The sequence below is a fragment of the Elephantulus edwardii genome, unplaced genomic scaffold (genome assembly GCF_000299155.1).
Source record: "Elephantulus edwardii isolate Elephantulus edwardi_28Jun2011 unplaced genomic scaffold, EleEdw1.0 scaffold00003, whole genome shotgun sequence".
Taxonomy (NCBI): Eukaryota; Metazoa; Chordata; class Mammalia; order Macroscelidea; family Macroscelididae; genus Elephantulus; species Elephantulus edwardii.
The window spans coordinates 17,810,470-17,837,195 of NW_006399753.1; the positions used below are offsets into that span (position 1 = coordinate 17,810,470).

A 26,726-nucleotide genomic window follows, 5' to 3' on the forward strand; every position below is an offset into this window, starting at 1 on the left:
TGTGAACAAAGCTGCAATAAACATGGGTGTGCATATATCTGCTTGGATGTCAGCTATGGTCTCTTCAGGGTATATTCCCAGTAGTGGAATTGCTGGGTGAATTTGTTCTTTAGTTCCTTTAGTTTAAGAAATGCCAAGCAAGTTCGGCCCTTTTGATTTTCTGGCCCCAGCTCCTTGCACATTTATACTTTTTCCTTGTCTTCCCAAGGTGACCTTTGAAATCTTCTATTCAGCTCCTTAACTTCCCTTTGCTTTGGCTTCTGGGCACTCTAGGGGAATGGAAGGAACAAGGTCATGTGCCTGGGTGGGGTCATGATGTAGGGTGCAGTGATTGTATTGGTTATTTCTGTAAAGGAGGTGTCTTTTATCTGCTTGGTAAAATCCTTGTCTGTCAGATAACTGTTCTAAAACTAAGCATCTGTATGACCTTGAGTCTGTCCCACCTGAATTTCAGAACCATCTCAGGAACAGTTTGAGGCCTTCAACACTAATGAGCGAAAACCAGATGAGTTAAGGGAAGATAACAAGAATATCATCCAGGAAAAGTGCAAAAGACGGAGGAGGAAGAAAAGACCAAAATGGATGTCAGAAGAGATTCTGAATGTTGCACTGGAGCGCCAAGAAGCCAAAGCAGAAGGAAGAAATTAAGACATTAAAGAGCTGAATAGGAGATTTAAAAAGGCTGCACAATAAGACAAAGTAAAGTATTACAATGAAATGTGCAAAGAGCTGGAGTCAGAAAATCACAGAGGCCAAACTCGCTCAGCATTTCTTAAGGAACTGAAGAAGAAATTCAAGCCTCAAGTTGCAATACTTAAGAATGCTTTGGGGAGAATATTGAGTGACCCTGCAAGTATTAAAAGAAGATGGAAAGAGGATACAGAGTCATTATACCAAAAAAGAATTGGCAGACACAGAAGAATTTAATGAAACAACATGAGCCAGATCCTATGGTGATGAAGGAAGACGTTCAGACTGCTTTGAAAAAATTGGCTAAGAATAAGGCCCCAGGAATTGATGGTATACCAATTGACATGTTTCAACTAACAGATGCTGCCTTAGATGTGCTCACCAAGTTGTGCCAAGAAATCTGGGAAACACCACTTGGCTCTTTGACTGTAAGAGATATATTTGTTCCCATTCCAAAGAAAAGTGATCCCACAGAGTGTGGAAATTATTGACCAATATTAATACCACATGCAAGCATGATTTTGCTGAAAATTATCCAAAAAACAACTGTAACAGAACATCAACGGAGAGCTACCAGAAGTGCAGGCTGGATTTAGACGGGGCAGTGGTACTAGGGATATTGTAGCTAATGTTAGATGGATCTTGGCTGAAAGAACGGAGTATCAGAAGAATGTCTATCTTTGTTTCATTGATTATAGAAAGGTATTTGACTGTGTCAATCATAACAAACTGTGGCTGACTGAGAAGAATGGGAATCCCAGAACACTTGATTGTGCTAATGCGAGACCTATACTTGGACCAGGAGGCAGTCATCCGAACAGAGCAAGGAAACACTGCATGGTTTAAAATTGGGAAGGATGTATGCCAGGGCTGTATCCTGTCTCCATACCTTTTTAATCTTTATGCAGAACAGGTTATCCAGGAGACTGGGCTCTATGAGGAAAAATGTGGCATCAGGATTGGAGGAAGAATCATCAACAATCTGCATTATGCAGATGACAGAACCTTGCTTGCTGAAACTGAAGAGGACCTGAAGCACACTTGCTGTGAAGGGTCAGGGACTGCCGTCTTCAGTATGGATTGAGACTCAGTATCAAGAAAACAAAGATTCTCACCACTGGGCCAATTGGCAGCATCAGTATGGATGGTGAAGAGATTGAGATTATTCACAGTTTTGGTTTGCTTGAATCCACAGTCAACACTCTTGGCACCAGCAGCCAGGAAATTAAAAGATGTATTGTGATGGGAAAGTCTGCGGTTAGAGACCTCTCTAAAGTGCTGAAATGCAAAGATGTCAGTCTGGAGACTAAGGTGCGCCTGATACAGGCCATGGTCTTTGGATTCACTTGCTATGCATCGGAGAGCTGGACAATGACTAGGGATGATAGAAGGAGAGTTGATGCCTTTGAGCTGTGGTGTTGGAGAAGAGTATTGAATATACCATGGACTGCTAGGAAAATGAACAGGTTTGTCGTGGAGAGGGTGAAGCCAGAATGCTCCTTGAAGGCAAGGATTCTGAAACTTCATCTGACATACTTTGGGCATGTTGCAAGGAGGGACTAGTCCTTAGAGAGGGACGTCATGCTTGGGAGGATAGAGAGACAGCGCAGGAGAGGAAGACCCCCATTGAGATGGATTGATTCTGTCACTGGGGTAATAAGGGGAGCAGGTGTGTCAGAGATAGTGAGATTGGCACAGGATAGGACTGAGTTTAGGGCTGTTGTACATAGGGTTGCTATGAGTTGCCCGTGACTCGACGGCACATAACAACAACAGGAAGGGAAAAAAAAGACGAATTGCACTGGGAAAGTCTGCTGTCAGAGACTTCTCCAAGGTACTGAGGAGCAACGATGTCAGTCTGGAGACTAAGGTGCACCTGATACAGGCCATGGTCTTTGCCATTACTTGCTATACATTAGAGAGCTGGACAATGACTAGGGATGATAGAAGGAGAATTGATGCTTTTGAACTTTGGTGCTGGAGAATAGTATTGAATATGCCATGGACTGCTAGGAAAACAAGTTGTCCTGGAAAGAGTGAAGCCAAGCTGCTCCTTGGAGATAAGGATTCTGAAGCTCTCTCTAACATACTTTGGACATGTTGCTAGGCGGGATAAGTCCTTGAAGAGGGACTTAATGCTTGGGAGGGTGGAGGGACAGTGCAGGAGAAGACCCTCGATGAGATTCATTGATTCCGTCACTGGGGTAATGGGAATAGGTGTATCAGAGACAATAAGTTTGGCAAGAGATAGAGCAGGGTTTAGGGCTGTTGTACATAGGGTCTTTGACGGCACATAACAACAACAGGAAGAAGGATAGAGAAATAATGTTAATTATAGAACAAGGTTTAGGTTTTTTTTTTTTGTTTGTTTATATGGTTACTATGAAATGTATTAGACTTGATAGCATTTAAGCACTGCTAAGTGAGACTAGTGTTATATTTTGGAGGAACGTTCTACTTTGTACATCACTCTTTGTCAATTTACTGTTCTGAGGTGATCTGGCTTTGCTGTGATGCTGAACCTTGTGCTGTTGGGTGTCAGATGCCATAATGATTTCCCAATGTGGACAGTGTTTGGTGGAGCAGGTTTGGAAGCAGGAGTAGTATCCACTTCTAAACCACATGCCTATGGAAACACTATGATCCTGGAGAAATGATGATAATTCTAGAAAGGCATTAGGTCTTTTGTTGATAGAGTTGCTGTGAGTTGTGCTCAACGGCAGTCAGCCACAACAACAGTAAGAAGGATTGGCCATCCACTTCCAAAATAATTGGGCCTTCGAAAACCCTGTGTACAGTAGAGCACGCTTAGAGTAGAGTAACAGATAATGGTGGTTGACGTGCTGAACCCTCAAATTTGCAAACATAAAGGAGGAGGAACAGTTGTAAGTATAAATAATTGGAGTGTAGCGTGTGAGAAACATAAATGTAGGAAAATGGACATTGTTAAGAAAGAATGGCATGCATAAATGCTGACATATTAGGTATTAGCGAAATGATATGTATTGACATTGGACATTTTGAATCAGACATATACGCCAGAGTTGAAATGATGAAAAAGAAAGAGGGTCGCTTTCATAGTTAAAAAGACCATTTCTGGATTCATCCTGAAATACAATATTGTGAGTGACAGAATAATATCTATATGCATACAGGGAGAACCTGTTAATACCACTATTATTCAAATTTATGCACCAATACCCACAGCCAAGGAGGAGGATATAAATTCTTTCTACCAGCTATTGCAGTCAGAAATCAATCGAACATATAACCAAGATGCATTAATAATACTTGGTGACTGGAATGTGAAAGTTGGTTCAAATCCACCAGCTGCTCTGCGGGAGAAGGATGTGCAATCTCCTCCCTTGGGATTAACTGCCTCTGAAAGCCCGACAGAGCATCAGCTATGGATTGGTTCCGACTCTGTGGTACACAGCAACAAGGTGAAAGAAGGCTTTCCTTTTTTAAAAAAAACCATATGGACTTGGTGACAAAAATGAGGTTGGGCATAGAATAATGGAATTCTGAACAATCAGTGATTTATTCATTGCAAATATCTTTTTATAAGAAACACAAGTAAACGCAGGCTATACACATGGATTTTACCTGATGATATGCACAGAAATCAGATTAATTTCATCTGTGGAAGGAATCATTGGAGAAGTTCAATATAAGCAATGAAAACTAGGCCAAGAGCTGATTATAGAACAGACCATCAAATACTCATGCAAGTTCAAATTAAAGCTAAAGAAGGTCAAATCATATCCACTGGAATCAAAATTTCATCTTGAGTCTGTCCCCCCCCTGAATTTAAAAACCAACCCAGGAACAGCTTTGAGGCCTTGAACACTAATGAACGAAAACCAAATAAGCTGTGGAAAGAGATCAAGGATATTGTCCATGAAGAATGCAAAAGGTCTTTACAAGGAAAAAGACAATTGATGTCAGAAGAGGCTGAATATTGCACAAGAGCGCCAAGAAATCAGCTTGGTCATACCCTAAATATTTGAGGTGCATACAGTGTTTTATAAGAATGAACAAATGTTAATTTGCAACATGAGATCAACATTACTGTATTATTATGGTAGTGTGTATACCTGAAAGTCTTAATACTTTGTATACATAGAAAGATACACTATTTACTATGTACTTAGACAAACATTGACTGATTGATGCTAGATATGAAACTGTACCTAACTGTTCTGACTTAAAATCTTATCTGGGTGTCTATGGTTTAGCATTCAGAATGTCTTAGTCAATGATTACCTATTTTGTGCTAAAGTATTTATTAAGGAGAGAGGATTAAGATGGGATACAAGCCACACCCTACCAGAGGCTTATATAAGCTCATGGGACCTCAGTGCTAGTTCTTTTCTGGGGGGGGACACCTGCTTTTAACTGACAGTCTACAACGCTCTCCATTCTCTGCGTCACAAGCCTGCGTACTTACAGATGGGTCTGGGTCTCTGGGTGACCGTCCAGTAAACACCAAATGCAGGGATGTAGAGGAGCTAGAGAATTGAACAAATGTGGGGCTGTTGATGTCTAAAATCATGGTGTTATACAGCAAATCAAGCATTTGGGACAAATTGACTTAACACTTCTTATAACTAGGCTGCTACTAATATCTTAGACTCAGGAACAGAATTCATTTGTAATCCAAGGATTGCCTCTACTTGGTTTCATTCCTTTTTATTACTAAATAATATGGCATGAAACCAAGTGGATATATTTATTATTTTTTCATCCCTTAATGGACATTTATTTTCATTTCCCAGCCACTATGTCATTTATGAATAATAATAGTGTGAATGCTGGTGAACATATTTTTTTGTGGTCTTACCCCCGCCCCGTTTTTCTTAGAGAGATATAAAAGTGGAATTAATGGGTCAAATGGTAATTTCAGAGTTTGTTTCAAGGAACTTTTTTAAAAAAAAATTTTTTTTTAATTGTATTATTTTACGTGTACCGTCAAATCAGATCTGACTGGTACAGGAGGAGATTGCCCTCTCCTTCTCCAGCAGAGCATCTGGTGGATTTGAACCGCTTACCTCTGAATTTGCAGTGCAGCGTCTTGCCACTAGGCCACCAGAGCTGCCTTTCAAGGAACTTTCAAGACTCTTTTCTAAAGCAGTTTGCACCATTTTGCAGTCCCACCACAATGTAGGAATCTCCAGTTTCTCTACATTCTTGCTGCCATTTGTCCAAAATTGTCTTTTTCCCTTGCACTGTCATAATATATATAAAGTGTTTTATTGTGATTTCATTTTCATTTTGACCATTTGTCATTGGTGGCGAAAATTTCCTATCATCTTAAATAAAAAATTAGCACCTTTTATTAAAAATATTGCTAGGAATATAAGTACTGTTATTTTAATGGTGTAATATCAGGATACGTTTGTATGTGGCTTATAGGAAGTGACCTGAGGTAATTTTGAGTTCTATTTTATGTAGCTTTACTGTTTCTTTATTTGACTGATCCTTGCATTGCTGTCATTTTGCTTAGGTTTAGTAATCTCTTTATTTCCTATTTCTGGTTAATTTTTTTTCTCTGTTTTCAACCTCTTTGGGGCTCAGAGTGTAGATGCTAGAATGATAAGCATAGCTGCATACAATAATACATAAAGTAATTGCCTTGAGGGTGGAATATGTACTAGGATCCTCATTTGGGGATTCTTACTAACTTTTGATCCTGTGATTGCATGATCTTCTGGATGTATATGAATGGTTTGAATTTTCTAGAGGATAAGAGTTTTTGCTCTTCTCAGATTGACACAGCTTATCAAATATCGAGTTGTTATTGTAAACAGTGTCTCACAGGAGCGTGATCTCATGTCTGCACATTAGCCTCTGATTGCTTTCATGGTGCAGTGGCAGGTTTGAGTATGACTCATAAACCTAAGTATTTACTAAAAAGTATTTTCTTTTCCCACCTAGCAAAAAGGAATAGAAGAAGTCTTTTCATTCATTGTGTCTATAAATTGGGCCCCATTTATTCAAAGTGCAGACTCACCTGATGAGGAGGGCTCCTCTGTGAAAAGTGGCTGCAGGTTTGAATAATATAGTAGACCAAGACCTATAGATGAGCATCTCCAAAGCTTGTTTTGGTTCTTATTTGTGTTCTGAGACAGATAAGGGATTACTGCTGGTTTACACTGTTAACAAGAATACACAAAATCACCTTTTCATAGGATGATTTTCTTTTCAAAATATAGTATTTTAATTCCACAACTATAGACCTCCTTATTTGCAAAAGAGCTTGATATATAGGCTGATTAACAGATACAGCCTGGCCTGTCCAAGTACAGAAATTTAGTCCTCAAAAATAGTTTAATGAGGTATACTGTTTTGTGTCGCTCAATGTAATCATTAGTCAGGATTTCTTATTTCAGGTTTGTTTGATTTGATGGATTCTCTTTAAGTGTTAATGCATGTATCATTGAATGTCACCGCAGGTTTCACAAACTTTAGTCACAACTTATATTTAACATATATTCTTTCTCTTTTTTGGTTCATTCTCTGCCCCTGCATTGTGTTTTAGGTATCTACAGGTAGCTTCAGGCTGACTTAACATTGTTTTGTATATCAGTTATTTAAACTATTTTTTTTTTCTTTCTTACAGGCAGTTGGCCAGACAACAGGCTAATAATAAGAAAAAAGGAGAGTGCAAAGAAGGTGAGTAACATTAAAGGCATTGTCATTTTTCCAGATATATGTAGTTGATGTTTTTTATAGGTTTGTTGAGATGCAGACAATATACTACATATTTAAAGTGTATACTTTATTAGGTTTTCACAGAAGGATATGTCCATGAGACCATCATTGCTATAAGATAATGAGATATATACTTATCCCTTAAAGAACTCCTCAGACTCCTTTTTTTAAAAATTTTTTTTTATTATTTCAAAGAAAGTTTACAGAGACTTTGTGGATTTCCATTCATTCATTGCTGCACTTTTCTCCCTGCCCAACCTCCCCCTCAGTTCGCTCTTCTCTTTGAAAAGTACAAGAAAAATTCTTTGATTGTTATACAATCCTTTCCCCCAAGTCCACTCCACTATGCAGCCTTCACTCTGGACTCTTGTCATGACAATAATACATAATCATATATCCCTTTTAGACAGTTCTCTCCCTCATCTGTTTCAGTGCAGTATACATAGTTTATCTCATCTTTCTCAGTCTCCCCCCAGCCCGTATGTCAGTCCTGTTTTACAACAGTGGCACTATGCAATACTTGTCCTTTTGTGACTGAGATATTTCATTCATCAGGCTCCTTTTTTAATCCTTCCCATTTGCCATCTTCCTACAAAGTTTCTCGAGTGACCACCAGTCCTTTTTTCTGTCATTTGAGATTTCATTTTCTAGAGTTATATATAAATGGAGTAAAACTGCATGCCTTCTTTTTTGTCTGGTTTCTTTCTGCATAATAAGAGGCTCTTCAATGTCATTGCTTTCTGTTGCTAAATAGTATTCCATCCTATTGGCAAACCACTATTTACCCATTCATTTTTTGATAAATAGTTGCTTCCGTTTTGTAACTATCACAAGTAAAACTACTTTAAACATTTGTAATACCTGTATTTTGTTTTCTCTTGAAAGTTTAATGGTTGGGTCATATAGCAGATGTATGCTGAAATTTTGTTTTTGTTTATTAATGTTACTAAAACAAGTTTAAAATTACTATGGTTTTGTTACCTGAGTGGGTTCTCAACTGTTTGTTTTAGAATCATCGTAAATACTATTATTTAAAATCTTTCCTTTTTTATTTTTAAATGCATTTTTTAAGACAAAGTGATCCCAGTTACTCGGTCACTGAGGACTAGGAACATCATTCAAACTACAGAACACTTACGCGCAGAGAATGGTGATGTTGAAGTTCGCCGCAGCTGTAGGATTAGAAGTCGTTACAGTACTGTGAACCAATCTGTGCTATTTGACAAACTTATAACGAAGTAAGTAAAAATTCCTTAAATCAAGGTCATTTATTTGATAACAATTTTAGAGGGACAGGCATCTTGAATTTTGACCAGACTGAACATATAGCATATCTGTTGTCATGAAGCATAAAGGAGAATGAAAAATCATCATCAGGTGCTGTCAAGTTGAGTATAGCTCATGCCAGCCCTGTCTGGCGCCATCCTCATGATATCTCCCATGTTCAAGCCTATTGTTAGTCACTATGTCAGTCAGCGCATCTCGTTGAGAGTCTTCCTCTTTCACTAACCTACCTTTCCAGCATGATGTCATCTTCCCAGGACTAACCCCTCCCAACACAATGCCCAAAGTATGTGATACCAAGTTTCACAATGTGGCATGTCTTTTGATTTCTTAACTGATGCTACTATGGGTGTTAATTGTGCATCAAAGTAAAATAAAATCCACAGCTTCATTCTTGATGCTTTCTGTTGGTCCATTGGTGAGGATTTTTGCTTTCTTGAGGTTAAGATATAATTGAACTACTAATTAAGTTACTTCTCAACATGAAAAACAAAGTACTTCTATTTCTTTATGTATAAATGTAATAACTTTGTATAAGTTTTTGGTAAAACATTTAAAAATAGTTTTTACATGTAAATTAGAACTTCTAAAGATTCTTGAAACCTCAAGACCTGAAATTTTTTTTATGGGTTTTTTTTAAGTCATTTTTAAATAAATTTTAAATATTTAAAAATTTATTTGCATGAAAGTTTGCCATTCATAGACACTTTGTTTTATAGCATTAATTAAAATTAATTAATCTAGTGGGGGTTTTTTAAGTGTCAGACAGGTAATGTGCCCATGGCGTAACAAGGTTTAAGAGTGGCACACGTCATGCAGTGAACCAGAAAAGTATCAGTAATCTAATAATTTATAACATGTAGTCAAACCCTAATTGTATATTGCCTTTCTCTTCATTCATCTTATCTATTTAATAATAATTGCACACCTCTTTCTAATCTTTTTTGTCCCTCCAAAATTATCTTAATCTGTATATAAATCCTTCCTTAGTTTTTTGTATTAGTAGTTTTATACCTTGTCCTTTTGTGACTGACTGAAGTCACTCATTATAGTTTGTTGCAGATTCATTCAAGTTGCATAATATCTCACAAATTCTTTATCTTGTTAGTGATGCATCATACTCCATCGAGTGAATATACCGTTTTTTGAGTTATTTGTTTGTTGACGGACCCTCTGGTTATTTCCAAGTTTTCACTATTGTAAATGATGCTTCAGTAAATCTGGATGTATGCTAATTTGTGTTGCATCTTTTGTTTCTTTGCGGTATATTGAACAACCGAAAATTAGAGAGCAGAAAAATTTTAAAGATTTAATATTTGATTTTTTAAATCAATTTTTTAAGCACTGCTGAAGCTGTACTTCAGAAAATGGACGACATGAAGAAGATGCGGAGACAGCGAATGAGAGAACTTGAAGATTTGGGAGTGTTTAATGAAACTGAAAAAGTAAATATATTCTTCCATTATGGAAATAATTTCATAATTTTCAGTTTAATCGTTTTCTAGATGCCTGTCTTTTTTTTTAGTCACATATTTGCTCAACATTAACTTGGTTGGTAACTAGTTACTACTGAACTTTTGGGAGTGTATAATTATTAGTATCTTAATTTTAAGAAAGATAAAAGATACTAGTGAATATTTTCTCAAATGTACTAAATGTTAACTTCTTGAACGTTTGTAGGGGAATCTTGCTATGTACACGAGAAGTAAGCGGAAACGTATCCAAAGAACGGATGAAGAGACAACTGATAATCAAGAAGGCAGTGCAGGTTAGTCTTTTGTTGTTTCTGTGCCATTTCCTGGGTTTGAATTTCATTCATTTTTATTTGTTGTATGCTGTCAAATTGGAACCAGCTCCAGAAATTTTTCAGATGTAAATCACAAGGAGAGGTTGCCCATTTTTCAAATCCTGTGGAGATTTTTATTTAGTAAAAAAGAATTTTTTTTACTCAGATGCTGGAGTATGTCATAATTAAAGGAAAAAGTTGAGGACAGGGAAAACTTTAAAGAATAATTATTCTTTGAGAAGTTACCTGGAATCAATAATTATAAAATAGATGAAATTTATTTGATTATATAGTAAGTATATCTACAGACAAAATCGTATATATCCTACCTATTTCACTTTAAAGGTGAATAAAATTACATTTTGTTATTCAGCTTGGGGGATTTATTATCATAAACTACTAGAGCATTTCTTGATTGAAATTCGGTTTTCTAAAGTACCTTTCTTTCTGAGGGTTTTGGTGAGGATATTTTACTGTTAAATTGGTTGACTTATGTACATATAGCTCAGTGACAGCTAGCAAGATGGAAGGAAGGTCAGATTTAAGTTTAAAAGGAAAAATAGTGAAATGAGAAGGTGCTAAAATTTGACGCCATGCTGTACTGGAAGAGTAAGTATGATCAGCTGTATTGGTTAAATTAGCAACAACTTTGATACTTATTGGAAATATCCTGTAATCATTTTTCTATACTTCTTCCAACCGCTTCCCCATACTTTTCTGCCAGAAGGCAGCTCTGGTGGCCCAGGGGTAAGAAGCCCTGCTGCAGTCCCAAAGGCCTGTGATTCACATCCACAGCGGAAGGATAAGCATTCTCTTCCCATGTGATTTACTACCTCCAAAAACCACCCACTGGAGGGTCAGCTATGAGTTGATTCTTTCTAAAACTCATAGGCACACAACAACAAATTTGTCTTTATGCTGGCCTTTTTAAATTTTGTTTTAGTTTTAAAAATTTCCATTTATTATTGAAAAGAATTAGTCACCCTTTCCAAATAGTCTAAAGTCTAAACTCATAACCCAGGTAAGCTGGATTGATAAAATAACTGGGGCAATAGGGGTTGGTGTGTTGGAATTAGACTGGCTCAGGACAAGGCAGAGTTCAGAGCTATTAGTACATAGGGTCGCTATATGTCACGGTTAATGGCACATAACAACAATAACATACAGTTACAGATTTGGAAGCAGGAGTGGCATCTACTTCCTAAACAACATGCCTCTGGAAACTCTATGAACTTTGATAAATGTTAATAGTTGTAGAAAGGCTTCGGGCCTTTTGTTCATAGGGTCCCTATGAGCTGTGCTCAATTCGAAGGCAATCAACAACATTCTCCAACTACTTTCTCTGTGTAAACATTAGTTAACATTTTGGAGAGTATCCTTTTGGAAGCAAATGTTTCTTAATTGTAGAATCATCTGAAGAAGGTGAAGACCAAGAGGATGAAGATGATGGTGAAGATGAAGAAGATGAGGAGGAGGATGAAGATGATGAGGAGGATGAAGATGATGAGGAAGAAGATGGAGAAGATAATCAAAAACGATACTATCTTAGACAGAGAAAAGCTACTGTTTACTACCAAGCTCCATTGGAAAGTAAGTGCTGTAGATAATTCTTTTAAATGGGAGCATATATTGCTTTGTTAGCTTTATCTTTATCCATTCTTCTTAGTTCTTTTTTCCCCTCAGTAATTTTCATGTTACAGTATTGCTAAATGCTCTTGGCTACTGTCTTTGTGTAACGTGTACTAAATTTGCAAGAAGTCTTTTCTTCCAAAGAAAGTTAAATGGTAGCATTGACTAGAGCAGATAGTTGATTTGTTTTGACATCTTCTGTGTCTTCCATTAATTCCTTTATTTCATGGCTTTGCATTTCATTTGTAAGGGTTACTGCTGAGTTATGTTACTGTACCTTTGTCCTGATGAGCAGATCCATGCAGGTGTGATAATCACCTGTTACGCACCAGCACTATCATAATGGTGGTTTATGGCCAGCATGAGTCAGTATCTTTGCTGGAAATATTTTCAGCAGCAAACCTGCAGATTTAAAAGGTGAACAGTTAAATATCCTGTAATAGACATATACTAATATTTTCATGGTTAGCTCCTTTGTAGATATTCAGATGAAAAATAAAAATACCTTCACATATATTTTTGTATATTGTGAAGAAGCCATTTTGTAAAATTTTATTTTTCCGTTTTAGAACCTCGTCATCAGAGAAAGCCCAACATATTTTATAGTGGCCCTGCTTCTCCTGCAAGACCAAGATACCGATTGTCTTCTGCTGGACCAAGAAGTCCTTACTGTAAACGACTGAACAGGTTTGGTTCTCAAATAGTGATTCAATTATGACAACATAAATGTGACTGTGGGAGGATAAAATTCTAAATTTAGAATTGGGTATTTTAGCATAGAATTCTAGAATCTTCTGTTTGGGAGAGTTTAGCTCTATGCTTACCTACTATCGTTGAATGGGTTTTTATTTTTTTTTTTGTTTGTTTTCTTCCACTAATAGAAGTGTTAGTAACTACCGTGGTAAGGTAGTTTATACCTTTATCCCACACTCCTACTAACACAGCTGCTGTTTTATTCAGTATTTCTTGTATTCCTGGTTTTTTGTGTTAAACACATTATATAACCAGGTTTTGTTTAATATTCACAGTGAGATAGAGTGTAGTTTTAGTCTTGCTGCCACATGCTACCACAGGGATTTTCCTACAATGGCAAACATTCGAAGCTACATAACTAGTTTCCTTTTTCTCAGTCTGTTTTAGTAGGCAACATTATTTTATTTGACTATTGAAATTATTCATGTATTTCTTTTTCTTCTTCATCTTAGTAGTTGCTTTTCTGTCAGAGTTAGCCTAAAGAAATAATTCTTGTTACTTAACTAGTCTTATCAGTATGAAAAGTTTTCTGATGTATTAGGATCATCAGGGTGATAACTGCACTGAGGTAGTCCATAATGAAAAGCTTATTGGTGAGAACTGAAAAAGAAAAATGAAACTGGTATGGAAAGTGGTACTTTTCTCCCTAATCTTACTAGGTTATTTATCCAGAAGTAAAATCAAAGTCTTGTAACTGCTTGAGTAGCTTTGGGAAGTCATACAAGAAACAATCATGTTTTAATTTGAAGTGCTAATCTATTCCTCTCTTCAAAAAAATATAAAGCACTTTTTACATCCCTTATATGGCCTAGGGAGCTCTGGTAGCCTAGTGGTAAGAAACTGTGCTACAGTACTGAAGGTCTGCAGTTCACATCCACCAGCTGCCCCATGGGAGAAGAGTAGGCAGTCTCTCCCATGCTAACAAACTGTGTCTGGAAACTCAGTGGAGGGTCAGCTCTGATTTGATGGTACACAGTAACAATATGGCCTAATAGTAAAAAGCTGCATTGCAGTCCCAAAGGCACACAAAATTCACCAGCTTCTCTGCAGGAGAAGAATGAGCAGTCTTCTCCTGTGTAGTTAACTGCCTCTGAAAACTCATTGGAGGATCAGCTATGAGTCAGTTCCAAGTTGATGGCACACAACAGTTTAACTATACTCTGATGTTTAACTTTAATTTTAAAATTGTCAAAAATTCAAGTTTACATTTTCAATTTCATGTTTCATCTTGTCTTCAGAAGGCCTAGAAGGATTGAGGACTGAGAAAACAACCAACTTGTCAGGGTTATGACTTGAAATGAAGCTACATTATCAGTATTTTATTTTTTTCTTTTCTTTTTCTTTTTTTTTCTCAAACAGAAGCCTATTTTAACATTATCAGTATTTTTAAGACTCCTTAGAATGTCATTTAGAAGACCAGTGTTTTGGTAGTGAAGTTCATAATTTTCAGAAAAGGAGAGTAATACACGGTACTCTGTAAAATGAACAAGGGTAACCTGAGGATAGCCAAGTCTGACCTCTTACCAACTCCACAGTGAGGACCTGCCCCCCATCAACAGAATCCACAGTATGTACTAATTCCCAGAAGGTCAGAAATGCCCCCTGCACCACTTTCTATCATTCCAGCGGCAATCCTACTGTTCTACTGTGTCAGAGATCCTTGCAATAGCTAGGACTTCATAGAAACTTAATAACAATTACCAATTACTACTTCATAGAAACATACAATTACGGGATTTATTAGGAAGGTTAACATGTTACAATTCAGGCAGGCAACAGGATGCAATCTCTCAATCAGGACAGCTTTCAAAGTGTGCTCATAGCTCCCTCAGTCTTCAGCCTCACAACTTTTAGGCCACTATTCCAAAGCTTTCTTAGTCCTTAGTCCTAATTAATACATCTTACCCCTGTCCCCACTCCATCCTTCAGCAAACTTGAGCAAAGGCTCCTAGCTCTGACTACATGAATTAGCAGTCCCAAGGTCAGCTCGGTTACACATTTGGTCTCTAGTTCTTAGTTCTTGCAGCTTCTGCTGCTTCTGTCAGCCCCAATTTGAGTGGTGCGGACAGGAATCTTTGCCCCTCAAGGACGCACAATACATTCTTTGCTATGTCTTTGCTCATGGGGAGATTTCCCAAATTCTGCTGCTCTAAATCTGCTCAGTTTAATGGCGAAACTAGCTAATCCCCTGTGGGTAGACTAACACATCCTATTTATATGATCCTGCTCTTGCATGTGGCAAAGTCAGTAGCTAGGAAAGCCATTTTGAATAATAAGTCCTTGACACGATAGCTGTCCTGGCTCCTTGGGTCAAGAAATGGGGCCTTGAGTTGATTCAGCACAAGTTCTTCTCCCATCATTAATGGAGTATCTGTGTTCCCCAGCTACCTCTAGCTGTCAACTATCAAGCATCTTGCAGAAGGCACAATTTTTTTTTTACCACTTGGGCTTCCATATTTGGCTCACAGTCTAGTTTCTTTGCCTCTGACAGTCTCATACTGTTGCATAGCTCCTTAGTACTGTTTCCCTCTCCAACCATTGAATAAGTACTCAACTCCTACTGTGGGCCAAGTGCTATAAACCAGAGTCTGGGGATTTCAGAGACCAATGAAAGATTCTAATTTAAATTGAAATCTAAGATATTTATGCTGTCTCCTGAGCCACGTCATTTGATCTACTAGCTTCCTTTGGTATTAGTTTTGACATCCTTTAAACTTTTTTTTTGTGTTGTGTTAACAGAACCTTTATGAAATGTAATCCACATACTCTACAGTTAACAGACTACAAGCTTTGGTGGCTTAGTGGTAAGGGGTTATGCTGCCAACCCAAAGAAACACAGTTTGAATCCACCAAATAATTTCTTTCTGAGAATAAGATGGACAGTCTCCTGTCTTGTAATTTACTGTCTCTGAAACCCACTAGAGGGTCAGTTATGAATTGGTTCTGACTTGACAACACCTAACAGCAGTACACAGTGTACATGTTTAAAATAAGCAATTTAATAGCTTTTCATATGTTCAGAGTTGTAAAGCCATCACCACTATAAACTTTAGAACAGTTCCTTCAGTGTACTCTTTAGTTATTACCTCCAATCAACAGTCCACCACCATTGAGTGATGTAGCAGTGTGCTTCCATAAAGGTAGCATTAGCATCCTTAGGAGCCTCATGAGACACTTCTGCAGTGTCCTGTACACGTCACAGAACTGGCGTTGACTCACACTCAACAGGTTTGATTTTTGTGCTTAACTATACTTTGATTTTTTTTTAAATTCTTTGCAAGTCAAACTTTTGAAATGAAATGTCAGTTCAGCAGACTATGATAGCTTGCTTATGTAACTTCACTGGTTTGTGAAATAAAAAGATTACCAGTATAGTAGTGTATAAAGTATAGATTGTTGGAGTAGAATAGGAGTACAACAGATTAGACAAGAGACTTTAATAGTTAAGCAAATCAATGACGTGTTCTGATTGTTGACTGTATAGTTAGCCTACCAACAGGTATTTGTGTAGAGTTTTAATTAGGATTATCAGATATAGAGTGCCCTGTACTTTTTATTAATTGTAGGGCTAGTCTTGTGTATTATGAGAAGTTTAAGCCTTGTAATGTTAAATATTTTTTCATGTAAAATTACAGACTTGTGTTAGATATTTTAGACTTAAGCTGATCATAACTAGTTTGGGATAGGTGGGTAAGTGGAAGATTATTTACTCATTGATTTCTGTTTCTACAATTTGGTATCCAATCCTCTTGTTTCAGAACCATCTGTGTTTCAGAATTAAAGGGTTTTGGGTTGTTGGGGTTTTTTTGTGTGTTTTTTTTTTCAGGATTAGCAATTAGATTTTCCCATCTAATTGATTCTAACTCACGGTGTCCCTCCCTCTACCAGATTTCTGAGGCTGTAAATCTTTATGGGAGGAGTTTGTCCATTTTTCTCCCATAGAGTGGCTGGTAGATTTGCTAACCATGCAGTTAGCAGCCCACCGTATTAATACTTTGTCACTATGGCTCATTTAACAGTGATAGCTTACTGAGTAAGTAATAGATAGTAATATCTTCGATGTTGTATGGGGCACATAGTCAAACATGCCAAAAATTCTTTTGGAAAACGTGAATAATCATAATGGGATAGTCAGTATAAATGGCTTCTTACCATTTCATTGTTTGTTTTGCTACTAAATGAATTGTGATGGAAACACTTTCCCTCCTAGAGATTTTAAGATAAAGGATTCTAGACCTACATTAAGCACATAATGGATTGTAAACCTTTTATATTTTTGGAAACACCTACTTACCATGATTGCTGTCTGGCTCAGGAAAAGCTCTGGACCCTGAGCCAATAGAATGATTAAAGGTTTTCCTAACCATACTTCACCGCCCAAAGAAATTTAAACTTTTGTAGTGTAACATTTAGCAGTTGACTTACTTCTGCAACCAGCCTCAGAATTTGATAATCTCTTTATCCCATTTTGTGAGAGGAAATGGAGGCTAATCTGGGGGACTCATTTACATTTCCACAGCTGCTGAAGTGACAGAATTAGGAATTTACAGTTGATAATACACTAGAGATGCCTCCCTGCTTTCCCAGTATTTTAAATCCCTCCTTATCCCTTGTAGTTTACATCAACATTTCATGTCTTCTTTTTAAGGATATTTTTAGCTTAAGTGATAAAAAAATTATTTTCTCCATAAATTAAAATTATAAATGATACCATATTGAAGACATATTTTCAAGTTCTACTAATACCTTCTTTTTCTCATTAGTCCCTTTGGACTTAATTGATATGTCTTAAGACTAGAAGTCACTCTCCCTAGCCTAGATCCTGTCTTGATGAAAAGTTGACATTCGGCCCGACAGTATAGTAGCTTCCAATATCTTTAATCTGCTTCTTTCAGTTATCCAGATCTTTGTTCTCTTTCCAAGACTGAACCAAAAAAAAATTTATTCAGTAATTCAGCAAATGTGTTCTGGTTTTGATCATTGAGTTTTTCTGATGTTGGTGCTTGTGTGTGACCCTTTCTTCTTCCATCCTCTCTCATCATTACTTCAATTTTCTTCCTTCAGACGAAGACATGCAATCCACAGTAGTGATTCCACCTCATCTTCCTCTTCTGAAGATGAACAACAATTTGAGAGGCGAAGGAAAAGGAACCGTAACAGAGCAATAAGCAGGTAAGTGTCCTTTTGCTGCTTTTTTAAACTAATACTGGTCTTTGTTCTGTTTTGTTTTTTTAAATGGTGAAAAATTTGCTCATATGGGAATGTGTGCAATGTGGCAATTAAGAAATTACATTAACAGTCTAGTGTATAATTTGCAGTGTCATCCTGGTAGAAATATCTCAAAACTGATAAAAGGTTAAAATCTGGTTACTTTTTCTTGGGAAACCATTACAGAACTCAGAATGCTATTTGATTTGAGAAAATAAAATTGGTTTGGTTTTTAAATTTTTTTTTCTTTTAGATATAAGAATATTGCAGAACTCTTAAGGAAAATTGAGTGCACAATTTTATAAAATTATAATTATGTAAAATTTTATAAAATAAATTACAGAACTCTTGAGGAAAATTAAGCAGTGCACAGTTTTCTAACTATGTATTTCTTAGTGTTAAATCCACACAGATTAATGAGAGTTTTCTCAGCAATAATATAGATAGATAATTACTACTGTTAGATGCTGTCGAGCCAACTACAACTCATAGTCCTGTGAACAATGGCTCTGAATCCTGCCCTAGCCTTTGCTCAAGATCTTTCTCTCTTTTGCTGATCTTCCACCTTCCCAATCATGCTTTTTATCAAGTACTGGCCCTTTCTAACAGCATGTCCAAAGCATATGAGACAAAGTTCCATTATCCTTGCCTCTGCAGAGCACCAGCGAGGTCTGGTGGCTTAGTGGTAAAGAGTTGCACTGCCAACCCAATGACATGTGGTTTGAACCTACCAGCTGCTCTACATGAAGAAGATGGGAAACCTCATCCTGTGTGATTTACAGCCTCTTGAAAGTCCACTAGAGGTCAACTATGTGCGGATTCTGACTCAATTGCACCTAACAATAAATTGTTACTGTGCACCATAGTCATAGCTTACCCCCTAGTGGGTTTTTGGAGACAGTTCACTGCACAGGAGGAAATTGCCTGTCCTTCTCTTGCAGAACAGTCCTTACCACCTGGCCACCAGAAATCGATTAGGCAAGGATTCTTATTTTACAGATAATGGGTGGGTTCTGTCAATAAAATATACTGATCTCTGTTCATTTAATTCTTAATTTAGCCAGCTGCTAACAAAGTTGAGTTGTTGTAGCACTCCATGGGAGTAAAACGAGCAGTCTTCTTCCTGTAGATTTACTTCAGGGACCCAGTAGAGGGTCACTGAGTGGGAATCAACTTGACAGAAGTGTACAACATAATCCTTGAAGAAGCAGCTGGAAAAGACTAGTTCAAGGGGCATGTAAACAAACCATTTTAGTACCCTAAACCCGATCCTTGTATCATGTTAGAGCTGCCCTTTATTTAGCAGCAACTGTTATCCACGGGTGGCCTTTGAACTCTTAGAAGTGTGCTGATCTGAATTGAGATAAACTAAGTGCAAAATAATACACCTGTGTTTCAAAGACCTACTATAAAAAAAAAACATAAAATATCTGAATTTAAAAATATTAATTGGATGTTGAAGAGAATTTTTTAGATATATAAATTACTAAAACTTTATTTCCTTTTTTAATATAGCTAGTTGTTGTTATTATGTGCCATTGAGTCGTTTGCGACTCATAGCGACCCTATGTATAAGAGCCCTAAACGCCGTTCTATCCTGTGCCAACCTCGCTGTCTTGAACACATTCATTCCCACCACTCCACTCACAGAATCGATCCATCTCATCGAGGGTCTTCCTCTCCTGCGCCGTCCCTCCACTCTCCCAAACATGATGTCCCTCTCCAAGGATAGATCCCTCCTTGCAACATGCCCAAAGTATGTCAGACAAAGCTTCAGAATCCTTGACTCCAAGGAGCATTCCGCCTTCACCCTCACCAGGATGAACCTGTTTGCTTTCCTAGCAGTCCATGGTATATTTAACACTCTTCTCCAGCACCACAACTCAAAAGCATCAATTCTCTTTCTATCATCCCTATTCACTGTCCAACTCTCCGATGCATAACACGTAATTGCAAAGACTATAGCCTGGATCAGGCGCACCTTAGTCTCCAGCCTGACGTCATTGCACTTCAGTACTCTTGAGTGGTCCCTCAGAGCTGACTTTCCCAATGCACTTCGTCTCCTGATTTCCTGGCTGCTGTTACCAAGAGTGTTGACTGGAGCCAAGTAAACTAAAATTTGTGGCTTGCGTCTTTTTTTCTGTTGGATAGCAGTGGATTAGATTATTGTTTTGGTTTTGTGGTTTTTTTTAATACATAGTTTTTTGAGCCTTGGTGAAGCAGTTGTTAAGCTCCTGGCTGCTTACTAAAATGTTAGAAGTTGAGACCCACCGGCCACTCTGTGGAGATAGCTGTGACAGGCTCCTTGCATAACTGTTGCTATGAGTCAGAATTAAATAAAAGGCAGTGGCTTGGATTGGGGGTTCAATCATGTAAGTTAAAAGAAATTAATCCTACAGATGTTACATTATACTTTTCTAAAGAGTTGCTTGAGAAATACACATTTTTTTTTTAAATTACAAACTTGTTCACTTTATAAACTTCTCTTGGAGTTTGGGCCTGTCAGGAATCGTCCTTTATGGTTAACATGGTGTGCTCTTACCGTGTTCTGTTGCAGTCATGATTCTTAGACTTCCTAGCTTCACACATACTTGATTTTTGCTTCCAGTCTAGGAAATTCTTGTAGATATATTACCCTACTGATTTGAAAGTAGTTGGAAAAGTAATGATACAATTTTAATTCGTAAGAAAAATGTTCATAGCATACCATGGAGATTGAGGGGAGGGAGGAGTAGGGGTGAATAGGTGGTTTTTTACAAAGATCTTTTTTCTTAGGTGCCTCCCACTCAATTTTCGTAAAGATGAATTAAAAGGAATTTATAAAGACCGAATGAAAATTGGTGCAAGCCTTGCTGATGTTGATCCAATGCAACTAGATTCTTCAGTGAGTACTGGGTTTTGAAATACATACTTGAACTATAATAGAGTTAATTTGTTTTCTTTGATTTTATAATTAAAAGAAAGCCAGTTGCAGAAGGTTGTGTTTAGGGTTTTGGGTTTTTTCCCCCTTTGTTTACTTTTTAATCAGAAAGTTTAACCTTTACAAGACTGTTTTTCCTGAGTTAGTTACTGTTACTCAGTTGATTGTATTTGGGTTCGGTTTAGTTGGAGTCACATCTAAGATTGTTAATGTGTTCCTTCATTTCCCAGGTGCGGTTTGATAGTGTTGGTGGCCTGTCGAATCATATTGCAGCTCTAAAAGAGATGGTGGTTTTTCCATTACTTTATCCTGAAGTCTTTGAAAAGTTCAAAATTCAACCTCCAAGGTACTTTTAATTTTAACTAGAATCCATGTTGTTCTACCTTTATGTCAAAAGAGAATGCTTCTCTGGTGAAATTTTTGGTGAATTTATACTTCTGCAAGATTTTGGGTGCTTTGTCAGTTTTTACTTTTATAATACTTAACATGAAAAATGGGTTTTTCTACGTTTTTTATAAAAATTACTCCTATTTTCTGTCCCTCTCAGCCTACCCTGCAGTGCACCCCTTGTTTCAGATTGTTGTCATTTAAAAAAAAAAAGTTTTTTAAAAAACCGTTCATTTCATAAAATAACATTCATCACACTCTTCTTGGAATTTGGGTTTATATTAAATCAATTTGATGAGTATGCAGTATAAAAAGACAGTAACTTAAGTCTTCATTAAAAAAAGAGGATAGTTTTCCCTCCTCTACCATCCCCTGTTCCCGATTTCTGCTTCCCAGAGGCCGTTCTCCACACCCTTGTTGTCAAGTCAGCACTGACTTAAAGTGATTAAAACACTGCTCGATCCTGCATCCCACAGTCTCTGCACATTGTGACCGCAGTGCCAGGCATCTCTTTGAGGGTCTTCTTTTTTGCCGACCCAAGAACAGAATTCTTTTCTAGTGATTGTTCCTCCTAATGGCATGCCCATAGCAACTTCTTTAGCTGTTAGAAAATTGTCAGTACATGTCCAAGTATTGGGCTTATCCTTTTACTTCATTTTTCACTTGTTTTGGTAGTTGTTAATCAGTATACTTCTGTGAACAGTGACTGGCCTCTTTTTACTTTCCCTGCCTTTTCCCTACCTATGCACATTCTTCCCTCATAAAAATCTGATAGTGATAAAATTGTTCACTGTTAAGTCACTGTTCAAGCCAGGACAGGTTTACACAGAGGTAGAAGCCCTTTTGGATGTTGTTGTTTGATGCTGTCGAGTCGTAGACGACTCATAGCGACCCTATGAACGAACAGCCTGAGCACTGTTCGTACGTAGAGTTTCCGGAGGCAAGCCATTTTGGAATTGGATGCCGCTTCTGCTTCCAGGCTTGATTTAGTCGGGGAGCTCCAGCCAACACTGTCCACCATGGGTGCCCATTACCACGATTGGCACATCACTGTCAATCTTCAGCATCACAGCAACCACGAGTTTCCTCTGTACAGCAACGCACAGACCAGTGCTATACCACCTCGAAGAATGTTTGACAGGAAGACAATTTGAACCTGGCCGAGGGCCACAGAGGAAAATCACCCACCTTCAGCTTGGTAGCACAGCTTCCTTCCACTAGGCCAACGTAGCTCTCTCTTGGTCGTCGTCATTGTTATTGTTGTTTGATGCCATCGAGTCGTAGACGACTCACAGCGACCCTATAAAAAAACAGCCTGAGCCGTTTGGATGGTTAGAGATAAAAAGAAGGGAAATGGAATGAGTAGTAAAGAGAGTAACAGGCACCTAGGAAGATGGGTGAAGGGAAAGGCAAGACCCAACAGTGGGAAGTTGGGCACAATATCGCTTTAGAAGGAGAAATCCGGAGTGATAGGAGCACTAATGAAAATCAGGGTTACAGAGAGGTGGGGAAAGTGTGGTCACATTGTGGATATTGAAATTAATGTTACTGAACAAAATATGTAGGAATGAGTGAATGAAAATTATCTTTTAAACCCACACTCAAATCACAGTTTAGAAAATACTCTGGCATTTTTTGTTTTCTTTTTTAAAAAAGGCATTTTCAGTGATTTCCTTGTGTTGTTAAAAAAGACTCGTAATAATCCTGTGAGCAACTGACCTGCACCTCACCCTGTCCTGTGCCATTCTCATGATCTCTGACATGCTCAAGTCTATTACAATCACTATGTCAGTCCATCTTGTTCAAGGTCTTCCTTTCTTTCTTTGATGCACAACTTTTCCGGCACGATGTCTTTTTCTAAGGACTGACCCCTCCTGACAGCATGTCCAAGATATGTGAGACAAAGTTTCACCAGCTTTGCTTCTAAGGAGTTGTCTGGTTGCCCTTTCTTCAAGACAGACGTGTTTGTTCCTTTGATGTTTACCTTTTGACTATATAAATTTTGCTTACAGCTGAACCAGGGATAATATGCTATAACTACATAGGTTCGCTATGAGTCGCAGGCGACTCGACGGCACATAACAACAACAACATTTTCTTTCTTTTACAACTCTCCTGTTCCCTTGCAGCTTTAATATTTCCCTGTTTTGTTTAGTTTTATGTGCCCTTCTTATCAGTTCAGCGTCAGCGTCTTCGGTGGAGTTGTTCTTAGTAAGGTCACATGTAGCACATAATCTGTTTTCTTTCTTAGTGAGTGAAGAATTGTGTGTCCTATTGTGTGGACGTACCACTTTATAGTTAACTGATTCTGCTATTACCATGTTGTTTTATCGTAACTTTTCATTATCTCAAACATCATTACTATTTCCATCGTTTCTTTGTAAATCTTTACTTTCTTCAAGGTACAGTCTTGCAAATAGAATTGCAGGTTCAGGGACATTATAAAATTCTTTACCTTGGCTTTTGTACATTGAGATAACTATCTTATTTCAGTCATTTGTCTGAACAGGTGTGGGGGTTCTGTAGGTATGAAAGAAGGGAAAGGATAGGATGTCACAACTGGCCTAGTATTTAGGCTTTGTCTGCTTGAAATAAGGGAGATTGGAAGCCTTTCTCTTCCAAAATGTCCTTCACCACCATATTATCCACATCTGTAGTTGGCACCATTTAGAGCAACTCCTTAAATGATAACTATTTGGGAGCTCTGGTGGTCTAATGGTAAAGAGTTATGCTGCTGTTCCATAGGGAAAACGTTGGGCAGTCTCTGCCTGATTATTTTATTGTCTCTAAAAAACTGTTGGAGGGTCAGCTGAGTTGGCTATGACTTGATAGCACATAATAACATAGAGTACACACACACACATATATATGTCTTAAGGAATTCTTTTTCCTCTCTCCTATTCATTCCTGACTTGTTTTTTGTTTTGTTTTGTTTTGTTTTAAATTAACTGATCTTGACAGTGTTAAACACATGAGTAGCATGAGGACGGCCAAGCCTGACCAGTGCCCATGAGGTCAGACATGTTCCCTGTGCTCCCTTGCTTATTGCTCTAATTCTGTCTCAAGCTAACTGTTCTGGGTCCAAAATCTGTTGCAGTAGCTGCACAGACCTCACAGAAGCATACTTACTGATTATGGGGCTTATTAGGGATATTAACAGGTTACAGTTCATGTTGGCGACAAGATACAGTTTCTCAGTCAGAACAGCTTTGAAAGTGTTCTTGCAGGCCCTTCAGCCTGTGACCTTAGTTAGGCCAGTGTTGCAAAGCTCTCTTAGACCTGCCAGTTATGGTGTCTTTCCCCCCTGCCACCCTCAAGTCCCAAGGTGAGTTCTGTCTCACTGTTGGTCTCTGGTGCTCTGCTGAGGCTGTTGCTGGTTTCTTGTAGGTTTTAATCTGAATGGATTAGGAATCTTTGACTCGAAAGGATGTTTGATGTATTCTCTGCTGCTTCTTTTTTTGCTGGGATTAGATCCCACAGATTTCTGCTGCTGAACCTGCTTGATTTAAACCTGGTATAATGGTGAAATTAACCAATCTCCTTGTGGATGGACTCACACATCCTATTTGTATGTTCCCACCTAACCTTGTTAGCAAAGTCAAGGGCGGTAGCTTAGAAAGTTATTTTAAACAGTAGACTCACTACACCACAGACAGTAGGATTCTGAATGAAATCAGCTGTATTTTCCTTGATGTCCAATATAAATGTGAACCATCAGGTGTTTTCAAGCATGGTGTCTGAGCAAGGATGATATGATGGTGAATAAAAGATAACCTATTTGAAATAAAAAGGCTTATTTAAAACGTCACTATTAATTCCTGGTTTAATGTATGTTTTATGGATTGAAGCCGTACTACATTTGTTTTATTTTCTTTTCACTATCATCTGGCTAATAACTTTGGTTTTTTGGGAGGGGGTGAGAAAAATTTGTATTTTTAATTAGCCAGCTGGACTCAGTTTAGATATCGCAATTTTGTTGGCAACATCCAAATCATCATAGTCAGGAGCAAGTCGAACATAGGACTTCTTCTCTGTCTGTCCTAATCAAGGTGTTGACCTTGGCCACATCAATGTCACAGAGCTTCTTTACAGCTTGTTTGATTTGGTGCTTGTTGTCCTTGACATCCACGATTAACACAAGTGTGTTATCTTCTATCTTCTTCATGGCTGACTCAGTGGTCAGGGGAAACTTGATGGCATAGTGGTCAAGCTTGTTTCTCCTGGGGGGCACTCTTCTGGGGGTATTTGGGCTGCCTCAGGGGTTTCAGCGTCTTAGGCCACCGGAAGGTGGGTGACGTGCGCATCTTCTTCCTTTCTTTTTCTTGTGGCTGTGGAAGCTTTTTAGGATGCCTCCTTGGCCTTTAATGCCTTTGCTTTGGCTTCAGTTTTGGGAGGGGAGGGGCTTCGGTCTCTTTTGAGTGCCATCTTTGTAGAAAGGATAACATTTGATTTATGTTTAAACTGTAGCATTAAATACTGTGTAATCCTTTACTTACAGAGGCTGCTTGTTTTATGGTCCTCCTGGAACTGGAAAGACTCTGGTGGCTAGAGCACTGGCCAATGAGTGCAGTCAAGGGAATAAAAGAGCAGCATTTTTCATGAGGAAAGGTGCTGACTGCTTGAGTAAATGGGTTGGGGAGTCGGAAAGACAGCTGCGGTTGCTGTTCGACCAGGTATGGTAGCAAAATGTATTTGTACAAAAAGTTCAGTAACCAATGTGTTTTAGGATTAAATAGGTAAAGCTTGAATATCATGATTCAAAAGAATATACATCTTTGTAGATTATTTATCGAAATAAGATTGACCTACAATGGCTTTATAGGAAAACACAAAAGAAATCCTGTTGAAGGCTCCCTATTCATGAGTTCTCCCAGCCTCAGGGAAAGGGAAGGGAAGCAATTACGTGTTCAAAGAAATTTCTTAAAGGGAATATACAGTGCTGTTTACACTGTATTAGATATTATAAGTAATGTAGGGTTTATTTAAAATATACAGATGTGATCTTTTTTTATAGGGCTTGAATATTTGCAGATTTTGGAAAGTTAGGGAGGGGATCTTGGAATCAACACCCTTTAGATACCAAAGGACAATGGCATTTAAGTTTTTTGATGTCTTAAGTCTTATACCAAGGGAAGAGATTGGTAGTCTTTAAGAGAGGCGGTAGCAGTACATTGTCTTAAATCTCAGTGTTTCTGAGGCTGAAAATGGCACTTGGAGCCGCTGGTTAAAGTGCCAGAGAGGCACCTCCTTCAGATTAGCTTCCAACACTGTGGACGGTGCCGCTAGAGCACCGTATCTATAGCTGTAGCAATATGAAACCTAAAGTGTAATAACTTAGGTTAACAAAATACCTCC

At 38.0% G+C, this 26,726-nt stretch overlaps 1 protein-coding gene across 1 annotated transcript in view; it reads left to right on the top strand.

The window, feature by feature from the left end:
* The window catches only part of ATAD2 (ATPase family, AAA domain containing 2), a 67,208-nt gene that overhangs the window by 18,728 nt on the left and 21,754 nt on the right, over positions 1–26,726 (top strand). The window contains exons 3-12 of the mRNA XM_006879467.1: positions 7,313–7,365; positions 8,477–8,642; positions 10,031–10,133; positions 10,369–10,456; positions 11,882–12,064; positions 12,673–12,790; positions 17,921–18,028; positions 20,840–20,948; positions 21,215–21,330; positions 25,870–26,044. Coding sequence (XP_006879529.1) covers positions 7,313–7,365; positions 8,477–8,642; positions 10,031–10,133; positions 10,369–10,456; positions 11,882–12,064; positions 12,673–12,790; positions 17,921–18,028; positions 20,840–20,948; positions 21,215–21,330; positions 25,870–26,044 — 1,219 coding nt within the window. The remainder of the gene's footprint in view (positions 1–7,312; positions 7,366–8,476; positions 8,643–10,030; positions 10,134–10,368; positions 10,457–11,881; positions 12,065–12,672; positions 12,791–17,920; positions 18,029–20,839; positions 20,949–21,214; positions 21,331–25,869; positions 26,045–26,726) is intronic.